The following is a 26,579-nucleotide window of genomic DNA, read 5'->3' as shown; positions in this document are numbered from 1 at the left end:
GACATTGCCTCACGTGTGCGCTTCTCTCTTGCATGGGCAAAACCATTATAGCAAAATCTTCATTCAAATTCTGATAGTGTGACATTATTAACAACTTCCACGTTTTACACTTGTTTATTTCAGTGAACTTTGTAAAGCACTGTGAGACAACTCTGTTGTGATATTGGGCTATACAAATAAATTTAATTGAATTGAGTTGTGCGATTAAAACACAGCTGAATGCATCTGATGTGCACCTGGGGTCTTCTTGGTGTTTTGGCGAATGAATGACTTCCCAGCATGCAGTAGGATTTATATTTATTTCAGTTTATTTTAATTGACACGTATTTAACAGCTCCAGCCCTGGCTTTATATAGTTTATAGTACTATTACTGAGCTTTTTTACAAATAAAGTAAGCGACTGAATTTACATTTTAAATTAAATCTTACACCGAAATGATGTGTTGAGTCGAAAAAGTGTGAAAGTCTCACGTTTAACTCCTCTTGGCGCGTTTGTTTGTCAGCGAGCAGCGAAGCACTAAAATAACACGATATTCAATGGAGTTCGGGGGAAAAGCCCAGCTCCCTGGCCGGGTGCGAGGGGAACGTACCGCTGCCACAGAAAAAAAAAAAAAACACGAGAGGAAAGTTTGAAGGAGTTTTCTGCTTCTCTCAAGGTAAAGCGACAACAAAACACACAGTCACGGTGCTTTGGCTCTTGCTCACAGGACCACATTTCAGCGTCCCTGGGGGGCGAAAACTCAAACTTACCGTGCGGTTAACGTTACCTTCCAAACACCGTGTCCGAGGCAAGAAGGCTTCCAGAAAGACGAGCCGAAAAGCCTCTCTCGACGCCAAGTTTCCGCTCCTTTCCTCGGCAAAAACAAACCAGTCGGACTTCAAGCGCAGAGAGACATTTAACAGTTGGAGGAAATGTTTGAAGTAAAGCAAAAACGGCGCCCTAGAAGTCGGTATTTGTCCGTGTTGGCGAAGTGAAAGGACGCTTCACACGCGACGGGCGGCTCTTTGTTCCTCCTCCTGCTGCTGCCTGCTGCCTGGCCGGGGATATTATCACCGTTCATGTGTCCCTGACAGCCGCTGATTGGCTGCAGGCTCGGGATCAAGAAAAGGTGACTGCAGTCAAGCTCTCCGCAGTAACAACACGTTGGCCGACCGCGACGTCCGCAAAAGACTATTTTGTAAAAACTCTATTTTTGTATTCAGTGTTTTTGAAGTTAATATAGAGGTATGACGGTGTATCACAATATATTAACCGACATCACGGAGGGATTCGGTGTGTTTTATGTTGCTTAAAGTTTGTTTTTTTTCCCCAGACGTAGCTGATTATATGCTTTTATTTTGTATACAAAGCTAAAGGATACTTCCTGTTAAATCATAGCTTTTGGTAAACTTGACGCAGGGTGGAGGCCTCTTCATGCCTTGCATAGTTTAATTCTGAGCATAATCACGACTTGTGTGCAGCTTCTTTACTTTATACAATAATTAGAAGTACATTACCTCCCATTTCTAATGTATCTTATATTTTGTACACACAGTTGTCATTATCATTGTCAATTTAATTAATCTAAGCACGCTGTATATACTGTAGGCCTGTATTGTATGCATATCCACCTATCTCATGCATATAAAGTATCTTGTAAATTAATCATTCCATATTTATTCGAGCAACATTGTACTCTGCACCACTGCACCATTTTCCTCTTAATCACAAATGTTATTGTTGCTACATATATCTATACATATATAGAGAGATATAAATCCATAAATCTCTTTCTATGTATATAATATCTTTATATATATCTTTTAGATGTACGTAATCCCCATGTGCACGCTTTATTTTGATCTCCTCTTTTACACACAATGCCTGTTCAGTGGAAGCGTGCCTCTAGGCAGTTGTTAAGTGGGAGCAGCTGGGTTTGTGGATTAAACCAAAACTACTGAGTTAGCAAGATTATTTCTGCCATTCATCACAAAAACATCTTAACCAGCTCACGAATATGAGATTAACACCAGCGTTTGTTTGTATTTGCGTGGTTAGTGCTCAGAGCTTTCACTGCACCCACTGTGACCGGATCATAAAAACACTTGTGCAATTGTACACCAAGTCTTGACAGACAGAACTGTGACAAGTGATCTTTTTATTATTTTAGTATTTTTAGGTTTTTCATTTTAATTCCCTAGCCCTTGTCCCAGTCCAATTACTGGATGCATCTATTTGGATCTCACCTACAACGGTTCAACAGCAGATTTACACATGAGCAAGCAGGCTCAGTCAGTAATAAAGGCCTGAATGAAATTAAGCTCATTGTGAAAAGTAGACCATTAGCTCCCTGAGCAGCTGGCCTCAAATCAGCTCCAAAGAGAGCCAAAGAATCGAAGTTGATGGGTTTAACACAGCAGAGATCACTTGTCTGTCAGTGTAAAACATTGCTGAGTTCCTTCGCTCCCCTGCATTGCGTCATTAAGGGAACTGTTGAACATTTTGATAAAGACACTTATTCATTTTGTTGTCCAAAGTTAGACGAGCATATCAATAGATCAATGCCACTCCCATGCGTGTCTTTTAGATGTGAAGCCAGAGCCAGGAGACAGTGAGCTTATCTTAGCTGAGCTTTGCATAAGGACTGGACCCAGGGGGAAACAGCCAGCCTGGCTCTGTTCACAGCATGGCTCAGCTCAGGTCGGCCTGACTCGTCTGGAATCGTTCTCTTTTTTGGTCTCCCATTGGGAGAAGTTGTGGAGAGAAACTGGTACCTGCTACTTTTTTTGGTATCACCTGTGTAGAGGTGGAGTCAAACTCTGCAGACCACTGACTGGTCACAGAGAATTGTCACTGCACTCATCATTTGAGCAACAAAGGACACGTGGACACAGTGTACAAACCTGCCATTTTTAAATAGTCAAGCCACCATTAAAAGTGACCAAATTCTTTTTTTATTCCCTTGACCCAGATTGATGAAAGCCCACAAAAGCAACACTGTGGTCAGCTGACAAAGGGCAGATGTATCAAGAACACCATCCCTACTCTTTTGTGAGAGCAGCGTAGCTCCTCTAAGGAATGGGACAGAATGTAAAGCGTGTGAGCAGTGAGTGAAAAAGAGCAGCAGAGAGTGACGGTGAATGTGAGGGAAAGGTTAGCAGTAAACCTACAGTGTAGCGTTAGTGGAAACATGGCAGAATTGGTTCTGTTCACACAAAATAGATGAAATGTGTTCCAAGGGCGTAACCAGTGGATACCTGTATAACGGATATCAGGCAAAGACATCTTTAACCCATGCTGTAGAAATGCAGATCGTTATAACAAAAAGCAAATACAAACCTAAGTCTTCGTCAGATGATAGTCGCTGGATTCCAAGATTACGTTTCAGCCAATGCATTCTGTCACTTTTGCCCTCCACAGGAACGGTTCACCTGGAAGCCCGCTCTAACGTGATTGGTCAAAACTAGTTGTACAGAGTGCCAACAGATTCTGCACCCGTATGCCTTTACCTGTTTATAGACATGGACAGAATGAGGCTAGGTGTTTCCCACTGTTTCTAGTCTAGTAGACTCCAGCTACACACATGAGAGCAGTATCCCTTTAAATGTGTCAATCCAACAAGCTGTCACCACAGACAGCAAAATGTCTGTTATTCATGAAGTCAGAAAGTTGGTGAAACAGCAACATTTTCAACTGAACATGAGTCAGAGCTGCCATGCTGTGTGTGTGTGTGTGTGTGTATGTGTGTGTGTGTGCGTGCATGCTGTGGATGTAATGTTGTGTAAGAGCTAGCTTTGTGCATATGTATTGTTTGGGATGTGTGTGTCTGCCCGTCTGCCTGCTTTTCGGTGCTGACTTCAGAGAAAGCTGCTCTCACCAGCATGCACTGAACCCCCCCCACCCCCACCCCCACCCCCACCCCATGTCGTCCCGACAGACACTTTGCATCGGATGTTTTCATTCTCTGCCTTACATTACATTGGAACTATCCTTCCTTTCCCCTCCTCTTTCTTTCTTCTTCCGTTTTTTCTGGTTCTCTTTCTTTCTTTGTCCAGTCCTCAGGAGTTCATGTCTTCACCCTGTGGGTCTCTCTCTCTCTCCCTAGACGGGTTGTGGACCTGGTCATACAATGTACAGACGGCCAAACAATGCCACTGAATCACTATGACAATTTATGCTAGTTAGGAAATAAAGGTGAAAACTTTGTCTCAACTTCCCTGTGTGTGTGTGTGTGTGTGTGTGTGTGTGTGTGTGATGTCCCTGAATTCACAAGGCCCTCTCACAGCCCGCCACAGTGGGTGAAGGGTTCAAACAAAAGCCAAACTTAAATGGACTCAGGGCTTTTGTGGATGTGTTAATTCAAATTTGAGTCCATTTGAGTCACCAGACTGACTGAAAAATGTTCGATCTGTGTTACATTGTGGATAATATCTCTGCTGGTGGTTAGCCAGTAGATCGACAACTTTGTTGGACTGCTGTGAAGTTTTGTGCAGAAATTCATGTTCATGACACCGGTGAGCCCCTGACTTTTCCTCTAAAGACACCATTTTGCCTTCGTTTCAAACATTTCACTTATTCATTCATCAAATATCACCTGCTGGATGGATTTCACAAACTTTTAGACAAACATTCAGAAAACAAATGTAACTTTTCCACAGTTTACGGTTGTGGTTTTGAGTGAAATGTGAAATCTAGTAGAAACATTCATGTGTTCCATCTCAGGATGAACAGTGATACATTGTCATCTAGCTCCATCATCAGGTCAAAAGATCACTTTGTCCAACAATAAACTTTATGACCAAATCCCCTCAAGTCTTAGCTGTACTTTTCTTTTGTGCTAACTAGCAAATAGTAGCACACTAAATTAAGATGTCTAATATCAGTATGTTAGCACCGTCATGATTAACATGCTAACCGTAACGAGCTCAAATCACCGCTGTGCCTTTATGATGTATTCATGCATGATGGACTGGACCGGAAGAACCTGTTGCTCTGACTTGCGTGCTCTTGGTTATCCCCAAAGCTAGCTCTGCGGTCACACCAGATAAACAGCTTGAAATCGTTTGTGTTACATATTTGTGGCAGTTCATTAACCTCTTAAGACCCGAGCTCTTGTTTGATATGCATTTTTTATTTCTCCTTGCTATTTGGGCTTATTGGACCCTGATAAGTATAAAACCTAAGCATCATCTTTTTACATGGTGTAGTTTTAGAGAAACATTATCTCCACATATGTGGACAATCGGTCTTAATTTCCAGAAAACACAATAAAGTCACCTTTGTGCAAAACTCTTTATTTCCACCCTGAACATAGCAGTTTTTTTCCCTGACTGCTTTTGCATGTATTTATAACACATACAAAACATATTTTGGACATGTTTTGAAAATCACGGTGCAAAAAACAATATGAAATATCAACAATTTTGCCCACATACATGTCCATACGGCCCCAGCTAAGCAGAATGAACTACTATGGTAATATAACCCAGAATGTGATGTCCACGCATGTGTACGCCAGGTTCTTTAGAGGTTAACAAGGGGAGGACGACACAAACAAACGCTGCGTATCTTCTATTAGAATAGCTAAACTGACTGGAGGAGTATTTTTGTGCAGCCATGCTGTCAGCAGCCTTTTTGCAGCTTGACGTTGCCGTTCTTTTTGACAAGTGGTAAATATTGTAGCTGTCAGGATTCTCCATAACCCAAACTGGGAACTACAAGTCAGAAGCTGATGTGAACGGTGTTCCCCACTCAACTGCTCGTGATTATGACGTGAATGCAACGTCACAGCTGGAGACTCTTAGGCCTGCTTCAACCTCTCCAAACAGACAGCTGAGACGTACAAAGGTTTGTGAGCCTTTACAATATCTCTGTGATCACAAAACAACCGCGTTGAATAAGAGTTAAGTGCTTGGAGAAGAAACAAAACAAGAGCAAAGGAGGCAGATTGAATGCATTATCTTTTTTAACCACAAACACACACACTGTGGTGTGTGTGTGTGTGTGTGTGTGTGTGTCTGCCATATGCTGTAGTTGTTGTTTTCCACTTCAGCTGTGTGGGCGGCAGCAGATATCTGAAGCCAGAGAAATAAGGATTGCTTGTCTGAGCCTTGCTGCTCATGAATCCAAGCGACTGAGTATTTCACCTTGGGCTGCAGCAGACACACACACACACACACACACACACACTGCTGCGAGGCTGCACGCCCTGCTCTGGCTCTGGCTCTGGCTGAAGTTCACATGTTCAGCCAGTCAGTGACTCACCTGGAGGAAAGTGTCTCTAGATGCCACGGAGAGCCGCCAACTGCTGGTCAAGGCCAGACTGAGGCAGTGCAAGAGACAATGTGGCCGCAGAGAGTCTGTGGAAGGACGGAGACTTCACATCGAAAATGGACAAAGTGTCAGTGGCTTCGTTAGTTAAGTGTGTGGTTGTAATTGAAGTCTAGATTAAACCTCGACAGAAGAATCCCATTGTAAGAGACACATGCTAAGCATGAACTGGACTGCACTCCACTGATTTTACCCATCAAAATCAATTTACTTGTCACAAAGGCCACTACACAAGTACCTTTTAAAAGAAGAAGCTTGTGCTTCCTCTCACCGATGAAGAGAATTTGTAGGCACTAGATCGCACCCTTGAGCTAGTTGGCAATGAAGATTAAAACATGTATTTTCTATTTCATTGTGCCCTTAGAGGGCTGAGCCATGTAGAAAGTAAAAGCCAGGATGCACTCGTGCCCTAAAGGATTATGTTGCAGCCAGTGCAGCCTGTTTCATGACTACTGGACCAACTCCACACTAAAATATGTAAAAACGGGGCCCACGTTTAAAAAGACAGAAGTTAAGCCAGACAACAGAGAGGGTGGAAACGGAAAACAGCATTTTGTGTCTCCTGCTCTGCCCTCCCTTCCCTTCCACTCCGGTTCAGAGGTAAACAACGTGCCAGTCAGAACACTCTACCAGCTCTAGCAGGGTTTATTTCATTTATTGTGCTGTTGTTTCACAGTGTGCCTCCACTGCTCAATCTAAAAGTGATGCACAACCAACACATCCCAAGGCACTTTATTATTCTAAGAGCAGTGGCGTTGCTGGCAGCATGTTTAGGGAACACACTCTCCCTTTCGGGCTGACCGTCTGACTCAGGCTGGCTCTGCTGGGGCTAATGTGATGATGTGATGCAGTTGTTCGGGCCAGGACATGAGCTGCGAATCAGTGCGTTTTTCATCATTCATCATCATTTCATCAGTTTATGTTCTGCTTAAGTTGGCAAATGCAGATGTAGCCGCCCGCGTCATCTCATGTCACAAGCGTGTGTGAGGTCCAGAGTGCGGTCACTCCCCCATCCTTTGGACGGAGGAATGAGGCAGCAGCAGGCTGTCATCCGTCACTATCCGCCCCATTGAGCCGACAGTGTGCTAGAACAGGTCGCCACCGCCACCTGCTGGTTGGAAGTCTACCTCCATCCAGCTGCTGCACATCAAATGCATTATTCATGTTGCAATTTACACGATCTCTGAAGTATTTCTACAGATTTACAGACAGGAGACTAAAACTGTGTTTCTTTACATCATGTCTCATGAAGTCAAATGTCCTCTTCAGCTAACACTCACATCATGCAAACATCAATTTCAACTGTCCATTCACATTTTTAACAGTCAATGTTCGCCTGTAGTTTGTCCCCCAGCCACAGTAGCTACCTCACACGTGACGGGAATGTAGAACAGGAAATACAAAACTGAGACTACGGTTAAAAAAATGTCTCAGTAGAACAAACTTAGATGAATCTGGGACTATTTAGAGATTAAAAAAAAAGGAAAGGGAGGACGGCAAACAGTCATCACAAGTAGTGATGTGTGCTTTGCCATCTTCCTCTCTGTGTGACCGTCTCTAACGTCTTCCTGCTCCATGCTAAATAACTGTGTCAAATCCTTTGTCATGTGAAGCAGCTTTAATGAATATTATTACATTATCATTCATTTTGAAGACTAGGATGGAAATATTAATACTTATGAAACTATATATAGAGAAGTAAATATTAGGAACACACTAAGTGTTACTGCCCCATATTTAATCATGTACTAAACATTTGTGATGAAGAGTGAATTTTGTCAGCTAAAATTCCTCATCTGTCACTATCTTTTCACTGTGTATACACAAGAATATTCTGAACTGATGGAGCCAACTTCCTAAAAAAGAAACAAAAGATGGATATTGAAATAGATGTGTTGTACTGCCATATTTTAGTCAAGACAGAACTGGAGTTACTTTAGTCCCAGTTAGTTTCCTAAACTGGTTTTACTACTTTCAGTATTGTTTTCTATATTCTCTATATTTTAGTTTTATAGAAACACAGTCTAGTTTCAGTTAGTTTTCTTTTTTCTGAAACCTAGTTTGGTTTAGTTTGAGTTCACTACAGTAACCTTGGCGTGGTGATGGACGAGGGCCTGGGAGCCGTTGGTGCACCACGTGTACAGGAAGGGACCCAGGACACAGCTTTGTGGAGCTCCAGTGTTGGTGATGGTGACTGAGGATGTTCAGACCGCCCGTGGTCTGAGAAAGCCGAGCACCCAGTGGAGGAGAAATGGACGGACAGTGAGTCAGTGGAGTTTCCCGATCATCTGGGGAGACTGAACGATGTTAGAAAAAGTTGTGAAAGAGGAGCGTGGTGAAGTTACAGGGGGATTCCAGGGAACAGAACAGCAGACAAAGTTAGAGACTAGCTGTAGAACATATTGAAGCTTTCAGCAGCTAAAGAGCCACATGTCTCTCTCAGGAGTTGCTGGAGCTGAAGGGGAGGTAAATACTGCACTAATGTTCACCATCTGGCCAGAAATAAGACTGTTGCTTGTATCTGCTGGCTGTTTAAATAGGCAGCTGTTTTGCTAACAAGTTCAACATATCAACTTAAAAGGCGCCAGTTTTCAATTGAGTTAAACACTAAACACAAGATCTGTTCTCAGTTCACCAGGTCACTAATAATAATGAATAATGTGTCTGAAATGATCACAGTGGATCACAGTGAGCATGCTGAGGGTAATACAGCTCAAAAGAAAGGCACCAACTCCAGGCGTCACTGGGGCAGCTGAAGATATTTGAGTTCTGTGAGAAAGAAACGAGAGAAAATGAGCCATGACAGAATTTTGCTGTTTTGAAGCAGCCAGTAACAGAGCACAAAGGAAGATTTCCTGACAAGTATACTTGCACTCTTTCCATTTTATTGGCTTTTGTTTTACAAAAACAGGTATGAGAGAATGCATAGACGGAGCCGCGCTCACAGCAGGCTCCTCAATGACAACATGGAAAAAAAACAAAAGGGCGTCAGGAAAAGGCAACAATTTATTGAAAAGATAAAAACAACACTGTTTGCAGCTATTCTTCTGAGTGTATACGTACTCCTACATGAATGGTCTCTCTGACACGGGGCACAATGAATGACACACGACTGTCATTTAAGCATGCGCACGCACGCACGCACGCACGCACGCACGCACGCACGCACGCACGCACGCACGCACACACACACACACACACACACACACACACACACACACACACACACACACACACACACACACACACACACACACACACGCACACACGCACACACGCACACACGCACACACGCACGCACACACACACATATATTACTGGCACACATTTCAAATACGTGGGTGCAAAAGAATAACCGTGGGAAGCAGGGAACCATGTATCACATGATACAAGTGAAAGAGATGCATACCACCATGCAGTTAAAGGGTCACTTCATCCAAATAAAAAAATACTTGTGAATTTGGGTGAACTGAGCCTTTAATCAGATTAGTACAATCAACTCACACTACCTGCATTGACCCATGGGAGTGTAGCCAGCACCATGTTACACACACGTCCAATCACTACTAGCAGCAACAGAGGTCCCTCACGGACTCTCTCCGGCCTCAGTGGTGTGTGTTGATGGTAGGTGAGCGTTAATGCATCTTGGGAAAGATTTATACAATGAGGCTAAGCTAACGCATCCTTCACGTGTGCTGTAAAACTGAAAACATGTTCACATTGAGGATTGTGTCAATAATTCCAGTGGAGAAAAGCATCCGAGGCTGCACAGGAGCGCCACACCGAGGCCGCCTGTGCGACCTCGAGAACAATGGCACCGAGACAGCGAGCATAGTTGAGCTGCATATTGCCGCCGTTCCCTTCCACAGGAGTCAGTCGGGCACGCTATGACCTAGTAAGCAGTGAAGTGTGTGTTTGGATAAGTTATCAGCGTGAGCTCAAATGCACTGCAGGACAACAGCAACAGCTCGCGCTGTCAGGGGCTAATTTGTGTCAGCGTCGAGGGCTAAGCGCTGCCCTTTAAGTCTGCCGGTTGGGGTGGAAACACACTCTGATCAACAGGCTAGGTTCTTGTGTCAGGTGATAACAGAGGGAAAAGTTACCTCTATGGTTACTAAGATACATGAAGTGACATCAAAACACTGTTTTTGTCTTTTGTACTGTGAAACATGACGTGAAAAGCACAAACAAAAACCCCAAAACAAATGTATCCAAAGCAGAGAGCGAGTACCTTTCCATTCAGGACAAGGAGACATCCAGAGTACAGGAAACACTGAAACTAAAAAGCTGGTTCTTTTTTTTTTTTTTTCAAACTGGTTGAAATGCAGTTATTTTGCTTTCTTCAACAACAACCGTGGGAGGAAATCAACAAAGTGACCTTTTCTTCTTGTTTTGGGTTATGCTGGTCAGCACTGAATTAATGTGCACTTATTGAGAGCATATTTCGCGGCCACTTCCTCCACTCACTGGCTAAACTGTACACATTTCCAGAGTAAACTCAAGAGGATTGTCCTCGCCTGTAAAACTAGCCTGGATTCTCCAACGAAGGAAAAAAAACAAAACTAAATGAGATGAGGATTCTAGAAAACACTGAAAAGTGCCAGAAGAACGCCACTGTTTGAACCAACAGGCCTCTCCACTAAAGAAAATGCACTAAATGTTGGCAGTTTGCCATAACTGGGCAGACAAATGCAACACAATCACGTTATGTAGGTATTTTAAATATCTATCAATATTACAATTTGTTAAGATTTGTTAATCATATTTATTTTCAATTCACAACATAGGTCAGTGTTTTACTTCTTTGCCTTAAGTGACTCCTGCTTATTTACATTCCAGTAGTTAGAATAAAGGACCATGTTCTGTTTTAGTTCGGGGACTTTTAACCCTCCATCTAACCTTAGTGATTACTGTTCTTCCACACATGGTTGACACAAACACAAACAGCTTTAGAGGTCGTTATGTAGACTTCACTTGTAATAAGCTAGCAGATATCATGTAGGTATTTAGTGTAAAGAGCTTGAAATGCACCCTGCATTCTGAGGATATCACGTCCTGCTCCTTTAGGTGAGTGTGTCTCTGTTCACGATATGTAAAAGGTTCACTAAGGGCTGCCTGTAATCACACGGTACCAGTGTACGACTCTACATTTCCACACCCTTTGTTGTGACAGGTCAGTCGTGGAGCCATCGCGCATCTTCATCTACATCACATTTTCACACAAGGCACGTCTCCCATTCGCCTCCCTCCCTCTCTCCATCCTCCCTCAACGGGCCTCTACCACTTCTTCTTCTCACTAACTCGACAGCCCTCGTCGGACACCTCGGCTCGCCGCAAGCCCTGCTCCTCTACTGGCACTCTGAGAGACGCAGAGGACACTGCATGATTCTAATGAAATAATTAAAATCTGATGGTCAGGTAGACAGCAGAGCCTACTGCTGGAGGGGGTCCTCTAACCACTAGGTAGTAAGGATTGGAATTACTGTACTTCTTTCATTATTAGTATTGTTAGAAGCAGAGTATACTGTATCTCAGGTTCTTATACGACCCATATGTGACCCAGGGGAGAAAAGGATGGAATTAAAAGTAAAATAGGGCAACCGTTTCTTTACTAAACCAATGCGAGGAACGTTTTGATCCTCCTCGATGTGCCAGACCCTTTGGTTATAAAGCAGAACTGCCAGCGTATTTTTAACACCCTCTCGTGTCACTGGGACAAAGGTCATGGTGCCGTCTCTGTCCTCCTCTGGCGAGCAGGTTGCTGTGCTGGCTGGTGTGCAGTTGCTCTCGTTCTCTCTCCTCCGTCTCTGAACAGGGGCAGGGTTACATATACTGTCTAAGCGGTGGTGGCGGGGGAGGGTGACTTTAACCATTCAGGAGGTAGACCACCAGCTCATAGGTGCACATCATGATGGCGGTGTTGGGGATCTGTCGTACCAGGTGGGTGGTGAGGCCGCGGTACAAGGCGCGGTAGCCCTCCTCTTTGGGCACTGTTCTTAGAGTCTGGAAGAAGGAGTTATACTTGGTGCCCTCCTCACGTAGCCTGGTGCGGATCACTTCTGCAAAGCCAAGGAGACAGGGAAGGGTTAACGGAGAAGAACCAACGCGTCAGCACGCACCAGCTAACAGACAATCGGAGAACCTCACCATGAGGATAAGCGATAGATGTGGCACAAGTCTTGGAGGTGGCGGCAGCAAGCATCATCCCCACAAAGTCTGAAGCGTCTTTGGACGTCTCCTCTTCCTCGTCCATGTTCTGCGGTGCCTTGGCCTCCGAGAGTCGCCGTTTGATATTTTCATAGATCACAAAGTGGATCACAGTCTCTGAGATACCGGCGTAGGATGCCGACATACCCCTGTAGAAGCCTCGCAGGCCGTCCGCCTGATACACCCGCCGCACGCACTCAAACGCACTCATCCTTCGCTCACCTCGATTGCTGAGGAAAGATGGGAGGAATATGCGTTTCTGAAAGTCATGATGCTGTTTCTGTTTAAGCGTGCATGACATGGTGCAGGGAAAAACAAGGACACATAAGAGGAGCATGGCCTGCACGCATGATAATCTACAATCAATTCATGAATCCATGTCCATGTGAGTTACAAGCAGCCTTCACGTTAAAGGACAACTTCAGTACACTATTTCTTTTTTTTTTACAAATTTTTGGTTCCAAAATGTCATTGTTGGAGCCATTGCAGTATTTCAAACTCAAAAACTTGTAAGAACAAGGCTGCGGTTTAGAAATCAGGGAGTCAGTGTGGAACAACAGGAACCTGTTGTTTAAAGCCCCCATGTGTCAGTGATCATGCTGTGGGACAGGGCAGACGCATTTAATATAAAGGAGAATTGGGGAATAAAACTAACGAGTGTCCCCTTAAAGCCACAAAATGACTCCCTATGAGTGTTTGAATTAATGCAAAGCAAGTCAAAGGACATGTGATATTACATTACAACTACAACTCTTGGCAACTTGGAAAGCTCACACTGTGGTGACACGGTCATATTTACCGAGCATCCAGCTGTAGACGGGTCTTTATGAGCCATATTGGATTGGTTGCTGTGATGGCTGTAAAACCTGTAAGACAAACCAACAGGATTACATCGTGTTCAAAATCTAAAAACACTATTGTCAAGCTGCCAGCGGTACAAACTGTCCACAAACTAACACTGAGTAACATGTATTCATGTTGGTAAAGTTAAAACTGTCAAAGTGTTCTTTTAATGAAATGAAATGAAATGTCTAGTCACAAAGGCAGCTTAGCGAGAGAAAGCTAGCCCTTCTTCTACAGACTATCCTACTGTATGTGTGCTAATAGGGAAGCAACTGAATGCCATAAAAATTGAATGTCGTGTAAGCAGCTGCTTCTTATCCAATGACCTAGAGGACAGAAAGGCAGAGGGAGAAGGAAGAAGCAGATATAAAAAGAAGCATAAATCTGTGTTGAGTACTCACGCAGACCCAAGTAACTCCTCACAGATGCAGCTAGAGACCCCTGGTGGTGCGGGGGTCTCATGCCCTTGCGAGAGGAGAGCTACGGTAGAGTTAAAGCCTAAAACAGACACAGGCTTGTGTGTAGCAAAAGGCCAGCATGCAACCATTTGACTTCCCATTCACACATTATTCCACAGGATGTAAGCCACCACATCCTGACCTCATGTGAAATGATCATCCAACACCAGGACAGCAGAGGGGACATGGAAGAACAGAGCTGAGGTCTTGTTAATTCAAAAAAGAAAAAAAAAAAGTTTTTTGTTTTTGAGGTACAGCTGTGGAAATAAATCCATCCATTGTCTAGCCTCTGCCGTATGCATCATGTATCACTGCACTGACGAGGAAATGATCGCCTCATCACCTGTCCGTTCAGCTCAGTCAAATATCAGTCTGCAGAATACGCACTGACAAGTGTTAACCTTGACTGGGCTGTTGAGAGCCCTGAGTCACGGCGTGCTAAAAGTGGAGCCACGGTGAACTACAAATACACACAGTTGCACACGCTGTTGCTGGAGCTGACTGACTGACCCACATTGTGATGGTTCTGCATTCCAGGCTGGACACAAGAGCAGATAACCTACCCTTGACATACATATACATGCATATATTCATATACATATATGTATGTGTATATATTCTACTTTTCTCTCTACAGAGTGATCAATTTAATAGCAAAAGCTGACATCATTTTCTTTTCTACATTTGTGACAAGCATGCTGGAAATCTTCGCTGGGTTACAGTATATGAAAAAGCACTTTCCAACTGTTACCTCGCATGTATAGTTACCTGCCATTCCTGCCGACACCATGTGTACCTGCGTGGAGTCAGGTTCCAGCACCCCGTTCAGTTTCTCTTTGGCAGTGGAGTAAGCAGCGAAGTAGATTGCTCTGTTGGAAGGAAAAGACAGAAAGGTCAGTATATGTCACGCCTGTACAAGGCTGAACAAGTTATTTACGCCATATTTTGGAGTAAAGATAATTAGTCAGAGCTAAACATGTGCCCCCAGTTGCGATGTAGCTTATTAATTACACAACATTAACAAGTAAAACTGTCCCCATGTCAAGATTCAGCCTAATGAGCTTTAAAAATTCATTGAGTGTAAAGCCGAGAGCAGAACCAACACTCTCAGCAAATCAGCCTAATTGGACAAAGAGGCTATTCAGTGCAAAAAGCACACGTCTTCATTCATTTCTACTAAAAACAAAGGTCGTAATGATCATGTTTACACATACAAGTGTATCTTCCACGTGTTTTTTTCCTTCTGCGGTGCATTCGTTTGTACAAACATTTATCTAATGTGCTTTGTCCGGCTGTTAATGATGCTTGAAGCCCATCAAAAACTGTTTGTGTGTGCATTCACCTTAAAATGTGCATCACAGCTCAGGAGGCTTTCACCTCCACCGCCTGCTGCATCAACATCCATTCATGTGAGATGCTAACAAAACACTCTACAGGTGCTTAGCACTGGTAGCTGCCAGCTGCAGCATTAGCCACTGCCCACTGTCATTAGCCGCCCCTCTGCCTCCTATCATTACAGCTGAGGGGTAGTTAATGATCGTGCCTGTTATGTTATTGCCTGACCGCAGTCAGGAACAGTTATTTATTAAGGCAACACCAAATGCTGTTTTGAAATGTTGCTGTTGATGGCGTGTTCCAGAGCATGAAGATGAATGATAGCGTGTTCAAATGTCCTAGCGCCTAAAGTGATTTCATCAATGGTCTTGTTTTGTCCAAGTAACATTTGCAAACACAAAAATAATAAACTCAGTATAATGTAAGATGAAGAAAAGCAGCAAATCGTCATATTTGATAACCCGAAAATATAAAAGTGTTGGCATTTTTTCATCAAAAATGACCCAACCAAACACTTCTCTGTCACCTCCAGGAGCCGTGTGGTGTCACTGCTCATCACAGCCATGTTTCACTGAAAAATAGTCCATGTGTCCAGAACTAACACGGTGTGCACATCAAATGAATGAATCAGCTACTATTGAGCAAGAACAATTGATATTAAAGCACCATTTAAAAATGGTGCCTAGAATAACGTTGCTCCCAAACGTAAATCACATTCGTTGAGATCCTTCAAGTGTCCCACAGTCAGCCAGTTTAGTCAGACAGCACAATACAGCCAGGCCAAAACCAATCACTTTAAACAAACTTGTGTCTACTTGTGACACCCTGTCCTTGTAACTTTTTTTGTAACCAAAGCTCCTGAAATGTACACTTGTTGTTTTGTTTTTTGTTGGCATGTTTCCTGACATTGTCTCAGTTGTCTCAGAGAAAGAGAAGCTGGCACTAAAATGTAACCATAACCAAGCAGAATAAGTATGAAAACTGGAAACAAACCTATTTTATCTATTTAAATAAAGACACACAAAACCCCTGATTTTACACGACTTGCCCAAATAATTGACCAGACAGGCAAACTTGACTTTGCCCGTCTGGAATACACTCTTCTTAATTCCATGACTTGGCACCCCGTAAAAGGAGCACAGCCATCGTTTCCATTACTGATTAGCCCTGTGCTTTTCCTGCTATGACATATTAAAATGTCTGCTGTGAAACCCAACCAGTGGATTAACTGTCTGCTTTCCTGCTAAACATTACATGTCAAATTCAAATAGTTAGCAAACATGTTGACATAACGCTGGCATTCAGTTCAAAGCACAGCTATGCAACGGTGACAGAAGTCCTGTTTAGGCTGATGAAAGCCAAGACTGAGAATATAAAGTTGATCCTGACCGGCTGAGTCTTAATGGAACAGTTTGACCTTTTCCCATGTGTTATCTGTCAAACTATTTGGTTTTCGGGAGTGTAATGAGTGTAATAACAGGACTGCTGCCAAGGTTGTACACATTCAGTCTTTTCAGATGGAGAATCAGCCACGAGTCTTCATGTTTTTCTTACTGTTTTTCATTGGAAAACAACAACATCTCTAGCATCCACATAATGTTCAGAAATGCATTTTCTCCATTAATTGACTAATTGTTTGGCCAATAAAGCCCAACATACATAAACTGGAATTAGGAGATGTCTAACACAAATAACCAATTATGAAAAAAATGCTAAAATCAATTTTCTGTTCATTGATTAATCAATTGTTCTCCTTCTCATTTTCAGTTTCAGCCTCATTTACACACGAGAAGAAGTTCTTCTGCATCACTATACTCATCTGCAGGGGGGGGATGATTGACTTGATTTACAATTTCATCAAATATTAAATTAGGCAGAGAGCTCCTTTTACTGTTACTTAGCGGAGGATCTCTTCATTCGAGGAAAGCACTAATAGCTTCATATTCATAGGCTTTCAGGTCATACTGAAAAGGTCAACGTAAACATGGTGATGGTGAGACAATTGTGAGTGACAGCTTACCTGGAAGGTGCTACGCCCACCAAGTTTGGCCCCAAACCCCTGAAGAGAGAGCGAGGTCCTTCTTTCTCCAATATCAACCTGAAAAACACAGAAAAAATGTATGTTAAACCTCTACCGTCGAGGTCACATGCGTGCTTTAAGGTATCACTTATCACTGGTGAATACACAGAGTTTGTGCCGGTGCTGGCCAGTTTCTGGTAGTTTAAATTAATTGGCTGGTGGTTGAAATTCAAAACAATCAAACAATTCAGCTTTCAAGCTTTAAAAGAAAACTGTCTTTGCAAACGCTTTACTGAGAGAAAATGCATCCATCATGTTTGTTAGACCTCAGGAATGCTCGCTGTGCATTTTTTACTTTGCATTTCAAGAATAAACTCAAACTGTTAGGAGTACAGTTGAAGTGGTGAACATTTCAATGTCATTCTCAACACTGTGACTTTATTTTTGTGTGCAAAATAAAAATAAAATCTTCCCCCTCTCTCTTCCTTTTTCTTATGCCTGGCATTAATGCTGGAAGTTCCACTTAATTTTCCACATTTACATCATTTATTCTCAAAATACAAAATAAAAGAAATGTTCTTACTCTCATTATTCTTTCTTAAAACAGAAACAAAAGAATCAACAAGTCATCATTAATTTACTGGCCTAACAGTACGGATGGAATTTTCCCTGAAGCACCACCATCAAACTTTTCTACTTCTCTATAAGTAATATTACACTTTAATGTGTAGCTTGCCATGACGTCTAATTCATTCTCCCAACCGAACAAAACCTTAGATTTTAAAGGCTGCGTGGCCTTTCCTGTCCTTCCACTTTCAGGAGGAACTTTGGTCTACATTCAAAGCCTCAAAGCAAGTCAGAACCTAAGAATAGAAAAAAAGCTCAGAAGTCAGTTGTTTACCCCTTCAGCACTACAGGCCCAGGGGACAAAGGTTTAAGGCTTTAGTTATTAATATTAAGACTATGTACACATAATGACACAGAAGAGGTCTGTGTGTGTAAAACTACATACAGCCAGAGCCAATAGGTAAAGCATTTGTAAGACTTGCATAACCAAAAACACAAGTATTAGGAAATGCTTCAGGAACATGTGAGCTGCTTTACAAAAGATTTATTGTAACCATAACATACGTTCATTTCCTCAGGTCTTTGTACTTGTGTAAAACATACAGAAAGCAGATGTGCTCAAGTTTTTTCTGGGCTATGTGTCATATGTAAACACTGGTGTGCCACATTACTGTAGGCTTCCATGGCTGCAGTGTGCAGGCCCTGGCTAGCCAGATGAAATGTTTATGCAGCCCCACTGACCACACCCTATCACCAATACCTCCAACATGTCAACAATGTAATGTGATTGGTTGCAAGCTGCATGTTTTTTGGCCTACTTTCATAGAGTTATACAAGTTTGAGCACCTCCAAAGTCCGTTTTGACTTTTAGGTTTAAGAAAGATATAAAATCTTTTTTTTCTGCAAGATGTTTGATGTAGCGATGATGCCACAAAAGACCTTTAGTTGCAGCAATGTATTCAACAGCAGTCTGAAAATATGCCAAAACTGATTAGTTTAGGATTATACTGCCACAACAACTCATTTAAATGTGACTTAGTGAATTTGAGAAGTGGAATGGTGCCGCCCATCCAACACATTTTTTCCAAGGGCTTGGAGCAGCCAGGACGTGACCTCCTCAGAGAAGACCAGGCCAATCTGTTTCTTTTGGAGTGGATCTAATTTCCCTCAACATCACAACTGGCAATCTACCCTAATCACAGAAGAACTTGCTTTAGTGGACATAAAACAGGAAAAGGTCCATCAGATCAGATATTCAGAGTCTTGAAGATTTTTTTTTAAAAATGCATGAAAATCTCACAGGATAAAGAAGTAATAATAGTTGGATTTGTAATAAAATGTCCTGCTTGGCTAAAGCGATTGATGTGTACTCTGTGTGAGTTGAGGGGTTAGGTTTCAGGGAGTGCTTGGCCAGGGTGGACATCAGCCAGATCAAACAAAACAGGCAACAACATGGTGCCTGCTGAAGAAGGAACCACAGCTCTGCAGGAAAGCCTCACTGGGAGAGCAGGCAGGAGGAACCATTTTGGTTAAAACTCAAATAATCGCCATTAACTACCAACCTTTACTGAGGTGTCATTTTTTTATATAATGTAAAAAAAACATGTCACAATGTCTGTTGATGACACACGCTGGCTCAGTTGTTCTGCATAAAATCAAACTGGTTTAGGCTCATACAGCTCATAGACTGATAGAAAGTAAACCAACCTAAGCCTAGTTTATGTCACTCACTGGTTTCTTTAAGTATCTAAGATTAAAAAAATATATAATATAACATATATATACACACACACATATACATACACATATCCCATGTGTATTATTACTGTGTGCCACGGTAATAAATCCAACTTGCACTGCATTAGCGGTAGGCAATATGACTATATGATAACATAATAATGTTTGTTTAAGCTATACATTGACTTCTGTCTGAGTGCTGATCTTTATTTTTAGCCTCAGATGCTAATGCAGCAGGGCTAACCTCTGCTGTGTGTGCAAAGTGTCTAAAGTCCAGTCCGGCAACAATGGGCAAAAGGAGGAGACTAACTGGAGACGGAGCTCCAAGGTTTTATCCGTTAAAATCCTTGTTTGTTACCCGACCGGACTTGAATGCTGTGTACACATGAGAGACACTAACGTTAGCCCGGTTAGCCTCGAGGCTAAAAACAAAGATCAGCTGGGTGACAGGACGCTGGCTGGTGACCTGCTGCATGCCTCCTGTTGGGCAACATCATTTGTACTTTGATGTTAAACCTTAGTGGAAGAACAGCTAAAGCTGAATGGTTGTTCTCTTGACCTCACTGTGGTGCCACTACACTCTAATTCATAAACTCTTGTTATGCTCCACTGAGAAGCAGCTGAGTTACATCCAACACCTCACAGTAAAATGTGGTATTGCCTGTCCAGTCCAGTCATGTTAGGCATGTGAATAAGGCACTGGATTGATGAGGAGTATCAGCAGGGGTAGCAGTATCAGTAAAGACCTAATGATACCATCACTAGATGTAAGTCACAGCACTCTAAAAGTCATAAATGATATTTAGTACAGTGTTATTTTTGTTAATGAAACCTTCTTTTCAATGACTAAGATGAGACATCGTTAAACACCAACAGTGAAAACATCAACATGCAATAGGGACTGAAATGTTTATTAAAAAGAGAAAAAGTTACCAAAATCTCTCATTAGTTTTGTTAATTGAAATATTTCTATTTTTTCAATGCAGCAGTTCCATTCCACTGTGTGCCCTATCAGGACCACGCCTGGAAGCTGCAAGTTAAGGTTAACAATGGAAAGGCTTGGGAGAAAGAAACGAGGTGATTCTCATTCCCTTCATTTAATTCTCATCGTTTTCTAACAGTTTTAAAGGCATTATTGGGCTCTGGGCCAGTTGTTGAATTCTGTTGGTTCAAAATAATTATGCAACATGATCCATATTGGGATGTGTTCCGTAAATGAATACCATCAGACCACTAGAACACACACACATCAAACCTGTGGATCAAATCTCATGTGAAATAAGTGTGACTAAAATGACAAATAAAGTGTTGGTTACTTGGTTGGCAACGAGATTGACTGAAATGTTCAATATAATCTGATGACTAAAAAATATGAACAGTTTTTGTTCATTTAAACTACACTGAAATAGCTCTTGTTTTCTCTGACTAAGATGAGACTAAAATAGTCATCTAAAAACCACAGGATGAGGTTGAATTCATATGATGAAAACCAGGACATTTCACACAGGACAAAGACTTAGACTAAATGAAAACATAGCTGACAAGTGAATGCTGGTTGGGTACCCACTTGAGGAAGTGCAGGGGGCCTGGCGGGGATACACGGGCCACGCTGGCCCCGTTGACAGTACTGAGTTGAACCTCAGACACATAGAGGGTGAGAGAGGATGACTGCAGACGGGTCTTCACTACTTCCAGTGGACAAGTCAATATGGCTCCGACTGTGCCCCCACATCTGGCAGAGAAAAAGAGAGGAAAAAAGTGGAGGTTACACAACAAACAATCCCCGGTCTCATCTTACAGAACACAACTCAAGCTGAGCATCCTTCACTGGCTGCAACAGCCAGGTTGGTAGTAGGTGTGCCAAGTGTTCATTTTCTTGCATAGATAAATTAGCCAATGAGGTGGCTATGGGAATTCTAACGATCCCTGGCATGTAGACAAGAAATAGCAGTGTGGGAACAGAGAGCCAGTCAGGAATGCTTTGTGTTTCTTAGGGAATAACACAGAGCTTCTGTTCAGTGCCACATCGCATTCCAAACTGACAGATGTCAGTATTTTCATGCGAGAATTAACTAAATAGGAATCACACAACAACTGCAAATACTTGTTTTTAGCAAACTTGACAGTAGGGGCTACCATTCGATCCATTCAGTTGATTGAAAATCACTGTTTGGACAGATGTTAAGGTTCCGTTTTGCTGTGCTACTTATCGAAATCCACACTTTGACAACACACATCCACAAATTTACAAAACTATGAGGCAACATCTAAAAACAAGTGTGCCCCATACAAGCAATGTGCCACATAGGCGGAACATCAGTTCATAACCAGCACAGGTACTTCAGGAAAGTCACCTCTTTATGTAATAGCGTCTTGAGATAACACTGTTATGAACTGGCGCTATATAAATAAAGACTGATTGATTGATTGACCTGCTCAATGAAACAAATGTAATGAGACTGATAAGAGAACATAAATAAACACAAAAACAATACCTACATTGACTATATAAAAACTGAACCAGACTGGACTGTAGGAGCAGGATCAGACTTGAGGATATCAAAGGCAAGAGCGATCTTTAGTCTGGGTTCATTTTCAATCGGCACCAAAGCAGAGATAGAACAGCCTGCCTACACAGGTTTTGGCTGAGGCCGACTGGTTAACCACAGAAGTAGCAAAATATTGGCATTGAGTCAGCATACATGAATAGATGGATTTCATCTCATTTACATCAAATGGGACTGTTTATGTCGAGGCTCATGAATCTAGACACACAGATCACTTTACTTTCCCTCTGTCAGTGTAACCACAGGATAATGTAGGAAATGCTGGAAGACAAATAAACACTTGTAAGTGACATGCTCATTCACCTCCAAGAGAAGTTAGTATAAACTTCATGTCTCAGCTTGTTACCTGAGCAAAACGATTACAGATGACCTGATTTTAGCTGTCAAAATACAGGCATGTTGTTTCACCTGCTATCTGGGGCTGTTTGCACGGTCTAACAGGAACTTTGGCCTTTGGGTAACAGCTTCAGACTACGCTTAGTTCAGAATTAGGCAAAATCCGTCCATTTATCACCCAGCTGTGGCACAAAACACTGATCTGCACCCCACTGTGACTCGATTTTAGATGTTGCATCAGTCACATCCGAGCAACATGCATGTTGATCTGTGGTTTCTGAACACTATTGTCTTGGCGACCTTCAATGGCAGCCTGCCCACGTTTGTTTTGATGCTGTAACGTCACGGCCGCCACACAGAAAACACTTTAGCAGCTTTATATTTCGAAATAAAATGTCACAAATGCCGTAAAGACAACAAATCTACAGAACACGCTCCCACAAGCCGGCCATGTCATTAACACATTGAAATGTCATTGTAACTTGTGACATTGAGCGCAACTCCTACGGGTACACATGCAGGGACAAGATTGGTTAGCTGACATCAAACACAGTGATGCTAACACGGACCTTGGTGTTAACGCTGTGCCACAAACTAAATCCCAGAATCATTAACACATCAATACTAACACCCCGCTGTGTGTAAGTTAGCTCCACTGGCTAGCAGAGAGTTAGCCCTGAGCGTGGAGCTAACTTAGCTAGCTCACCTCCTTCCTATGATGTGACATGAGAATATAACCTTACTCACCCTCCTGCAAACAGATGAACTAAGGTATCTCTTTGACTCATTGTGTATCATATTCGGGAACCGTCCACGGGGCACCACACGGGGATAACGGGAGCGGACGTGAAGGAAGAGGGGTGAAAACGACCCCAACGTAGCGAGCAGATGATACTCAGTGCGTCTGTGTTGTGGTGGAGGTTGGTTGCGGGGAAAAACGAGGATAACAGCTAACTAAAAGCTAGCTCAGGTTAGCTGCCAAAGCTAACGGGTTTCCGGTGGTAAAGGTCGTTGTCAAAGCGAAGGGTCTGCGTTTCCTGCTTTTGAAGAGGGATAATACTTCACCATTGTGTGCGTATGTTTTATAATGGTGAGCAAGTCCAGTCTCGTATTGAGTAGCAGCGACTGTGGACCCGACTCGGCCTCATTCACGTTGACGTGCCCTGCCTCTCTCTGAGCGCCCAGCGGGTCAGGGCTCACAGTTTATCGTCGAATGGGAAGCCGCAAAACAGAGGCGCTGATTGGCCGAAGCGTCCCGTAGACCCGCCCCGTCACTACTCTTTCACGTGATCTTGCTTTTATTTTGAAGGGCAGAGATCAGCTGACGAAGAGACCAAAATCATGACATACGTACTGTACATGACTCAGGTTAGAGTAGAAATGGAGTGAAAATTAATCACACACAACATACATTTTTTTCGTCTCTTTAATGTGGAAAATGTCTTTTACAACATGTGACATTGAGACAAAAACAGAAGACATTCAGGCATCATAATGAAATAGGGATAACATAGCAGGAATGACTCTACTCTCAATAGGATGATACATCCAACATGGCAACAGCAGAGAAAGCCAGGGGAGCCCATTGCCTGGACATTAGACACATGAGGAGGCTTTTTCTTTAAAAGCACCATCTCCTTAACAGAATAACAGTCTGACGCTTTACCAACTAAGCTATCACGGCTCTAAAGAACATGTTTTCAACAACAGTTTCTGTTTTTTGTATAACCTGAATATATATATGGGGAATCTGTGGTGGCCTATTGAAGGAAACACCAAAGTTTGTATCAAGCATCTGCTGGCCTAAAGCTGTATTTTAATCCTCTGAAAGAGAATGTGTGGCCATATGGTATAGTCATATACACACATGTGTATGTATAGGCACACATAGTATTGTTCTGTCACCAGGCCTGCTAATTTATGTGTCATAATATGCGTCATATGTTGTGGCTAGTAGCTCGGTCCGTTGCTGGTTTGAGTCCAGCTCAGGCCAGTAGGTATGGAGTGTAGACTGGTAGCTGTAAGGAGGCTGAATATAACATACCAAACAGCATTCCTCTCACACTGATTATTGATATCATTGTACCCTAAGCAGAAACACCCAAACTACCCAGTAGGGTAGACCAGTCAGTCACTTGTGCTGTTTGCAGGAAAACTGCAAAAAAACAAACAAAATGTCTGTGTGTTCAGTGGTCTAGGTGATACAAATATCTGTGCACTAACCTCTGCCATGGAACCATGTTATGTAACACTACCGGACTTGGAGGAAAGTCTCGGAAAGAAAGGGCCGATTGTTGCAGCCTGTAAATAGCCCCTAAGTTTATGTGTATGTATGACACACATGATATGATGAATTGAGACACTGGGAAAAAAATTGCTACCCACAGACTGATTTGACCTCAATCCGTTTTAGTATATGTGGCCAAAATATGTCATATAGAGGTTCTTTGTGCATTTTGTATGGGCGGTTGTATGCGTGTGTCTGTGTGAAGAGAAAAAAAAGAGGGAGGTGAGCTGACACTTGAGACTCAAGTGTACACAGAAAATGAGGTTTTCCAATTTGGGCAGCAGAATAAAATCCATACGCCACTTAATTTCATGATTACAGATGCAATTTAACCAGGCCAGATCATGTGCCACAGTTTCTCATGTAATCACTTTACTGCCCGACTGTACTACAGGCAAAAAAAAGGCACGAAAGTGTGTCTGCTGGGGTCTACGACTCAGAACTGTTTTCTTATATGTTCTGCAACGATTTGATAAAAGCTGCATGAACACAAACTTTAGTAAGTAGAGACACCAAGAGCTGTCTTTATAGCTTATCCTCTGCTCCTTCAAATAGATTTCTGTAGGGAAAAACGGAGAGGCATTTTCCTTTTCTTGCTGTTGTGTCTTCTTTGATGCCGATGATGTGCAGTTGATGAAAGGAAACTTCCGCTGACAACGACTTAGTGAATAAAATAGGTTTATTGCAAAAAGGTCAGTTGTCTAATAGGCACCATGGAAGCCTGGGAAGACGTTCAGCCAGTTGTAGGAACAGACAGCGTAACCCCCGGCCGAATCTGCTGCCTGTGTCCTCGTCTTCTCCTGAGCCCATTCTCTGGTCATCTTTTATACTCTTCTTGACTTCCTAGCTCGACAGCTGATGTCTTTGTTAAAAATGAACAGGAATGTACCAAAATACCTACGACCATCTGCACCCAAATAAGGAGGTAAAATCAATCGCTCCTGTCGAGTTCATGCTTCCTTTAGATAGACAGACACCAAATGGACACAGTCATAAATACCACCCTTAAATGCACCCACCAGATACCACATTGCATACGGCGTTATTTTGTTGACATTAAAAAATATGTGATGTATTTCTGTTTTGCATATTATACATATATTCAGCATGTTCGTTTAGCCTGTGTGCACAGTAACATTTGCTAATACTCAAAGTGCAGCGGAGGTCAATAGGAATGTTTAGTTTTTAGTCTTAGGTCTGACTGATAATCAGCACAGACTAATGATGAGCCAATCTAGCTAATATCCTGTGCATATTTCCTAAACCATCCACTGTACAACCACTGCTTTAATGATGCTATTTCACTGCAAGGTGCTTAAACTGTGTGGGTGTTTATTACCACCTTTGTTCGACCGGGTCTGCTCTCGTAGGCAGACCTCCTCTCCTCAAATGGAACAACCAATGGAGCCACTTCCCCTCCTGGGGCAGGTGCACTTCATTCAGGAATTCATGACCAATCAGGTGTGGAAGACCTGGGTGGAGCTATAAAGAGAAGAGGAAAGGGGACAAACAGTGAAAGTTACATGGCTCTCTTCAAAGCCACCAGACTCCACTGGCAAAAACAGTCATTTTACCTTGCAGAGCACAGGGGTTGCTGGTCTATTGAGGCCTTGATCCTTTAGTTTCTTTGTGTTATTTTGTGTTGTATGTGAACTAACCCTTTAAAACACAAAAGTTGCATGAGCCATTGCAGCACGACTGAGGAGATCTACTTGACCAATTTCAAAAGTTTTTGTACCTAGTGGTCATTTCAAACCCAACATAAAAGAGGGCCCAGGTTTAAAAATATTGAAGTTAGCCTTTAGGCAATACATACACATCAACAATACATGCAAGTCAAGTGCAGAATTTGCAATACTGGGAAAAGGAGTTCCTTGTTATGAGGGAACTGGCAACATGAACTCTGGGTAGA

At 42.6% G+C, this 26,579-nt stretch overlaps 2 protein-coding genes across 2 annotated transcripts in view; both read right to left on the bottom strand.

The window, feature by feature from the left end:
* LOC139200225 (SPRY domain-containing SOCS box protein 4-like) overlaps positions 1 to 970 on the bottom strand; it is a 41,664-nt gene extending 40,694 nt beyond the window's left edge. Inside the window, exon 1 of the mRNA XM_070829476.1 lies at positions 751 to 970. The gene's annotated coding sequence lies outside the window, so the exon portion shown is untranslated. The remainder of the gene's footprint in view (positions 1 to 750) is intronic.
* Positions 971 to 9,175: 8,205 nt separating this feature from the next.
* LOC139199952 (solute carrier family 25 member 36-A-like) lies at positions 9,176 to 23,230 on the bottom strand. Its single transcript, XM_070829160.1, has 7 exons — positions 23,128 to 23,230; positions 21,045 to 21,209; positions 17,174 to 17,251; positions 14,587 to 14,687; positions 13,317 to 13,383; positions 12,458 to 12,747; positions 9,176 to 12,369 (listed from the first exon to the last, which is right to left on the bottom strand). Exons 1-7 carry the CDS (start codon positions 23,166 to 23,168, stop codon positions 12,176 to 12,178), a joined length of 936 nt encoding a protein of 311 aa, XP_070685261.1. The 5' UTR covers positions 23,169 to 23,230; the 3' UTR covers positions 9,176 to 12,175.
* Between the last annotated feature and the right edge of the window lie 3,349 nt (positions 23,231 to 26,579).

The sequence above is a fragment of the Pempheris klunzingeri genome, chromosome 4 (genome assembly GCF_042242105.1).
Source record: "Pempheris klunzingeri isolate RE-2024b chromosome 4, fPemKlu1.hap1, whole genome shotgun sequence".
Classification (NCBI taxonomy): Eukaryota; Metazoa; Chordata; class Actinopteri; order Acropomatiformes; family Pempheridae; genus Pempheris; species Pempheris klunzingeri.
Note: the sequence above shows the minus strand (reverse complement) of the source record. Positions and strands in the feature narration are given on the sequence as shown.

Bases quoted from the DNA above. Each gene is read 5' to 3' on its own strand.
- LOC139199952 (XM_070829160.1), bottom strand. From the start codon at position 23,168: ATGAGTCAAAGAGATACCTTAGTTCATCTGTTTGCAGGAGG. The intron at 12,748-13,316 runs GTAAATATGACC...ATCTTTCCTCAG, and splicing joins CGTCTACAGCTGGATGCTCG to CAATCGAGGTGAGCGAAGGA. The intron at 12,370-12,457 runs GTGAGGTTCTCC...TTGGCTTTGCAG, and splicing joins ATCTATCGCTTATCCTCATG to AAGTGATCCGCACCAGGCTA.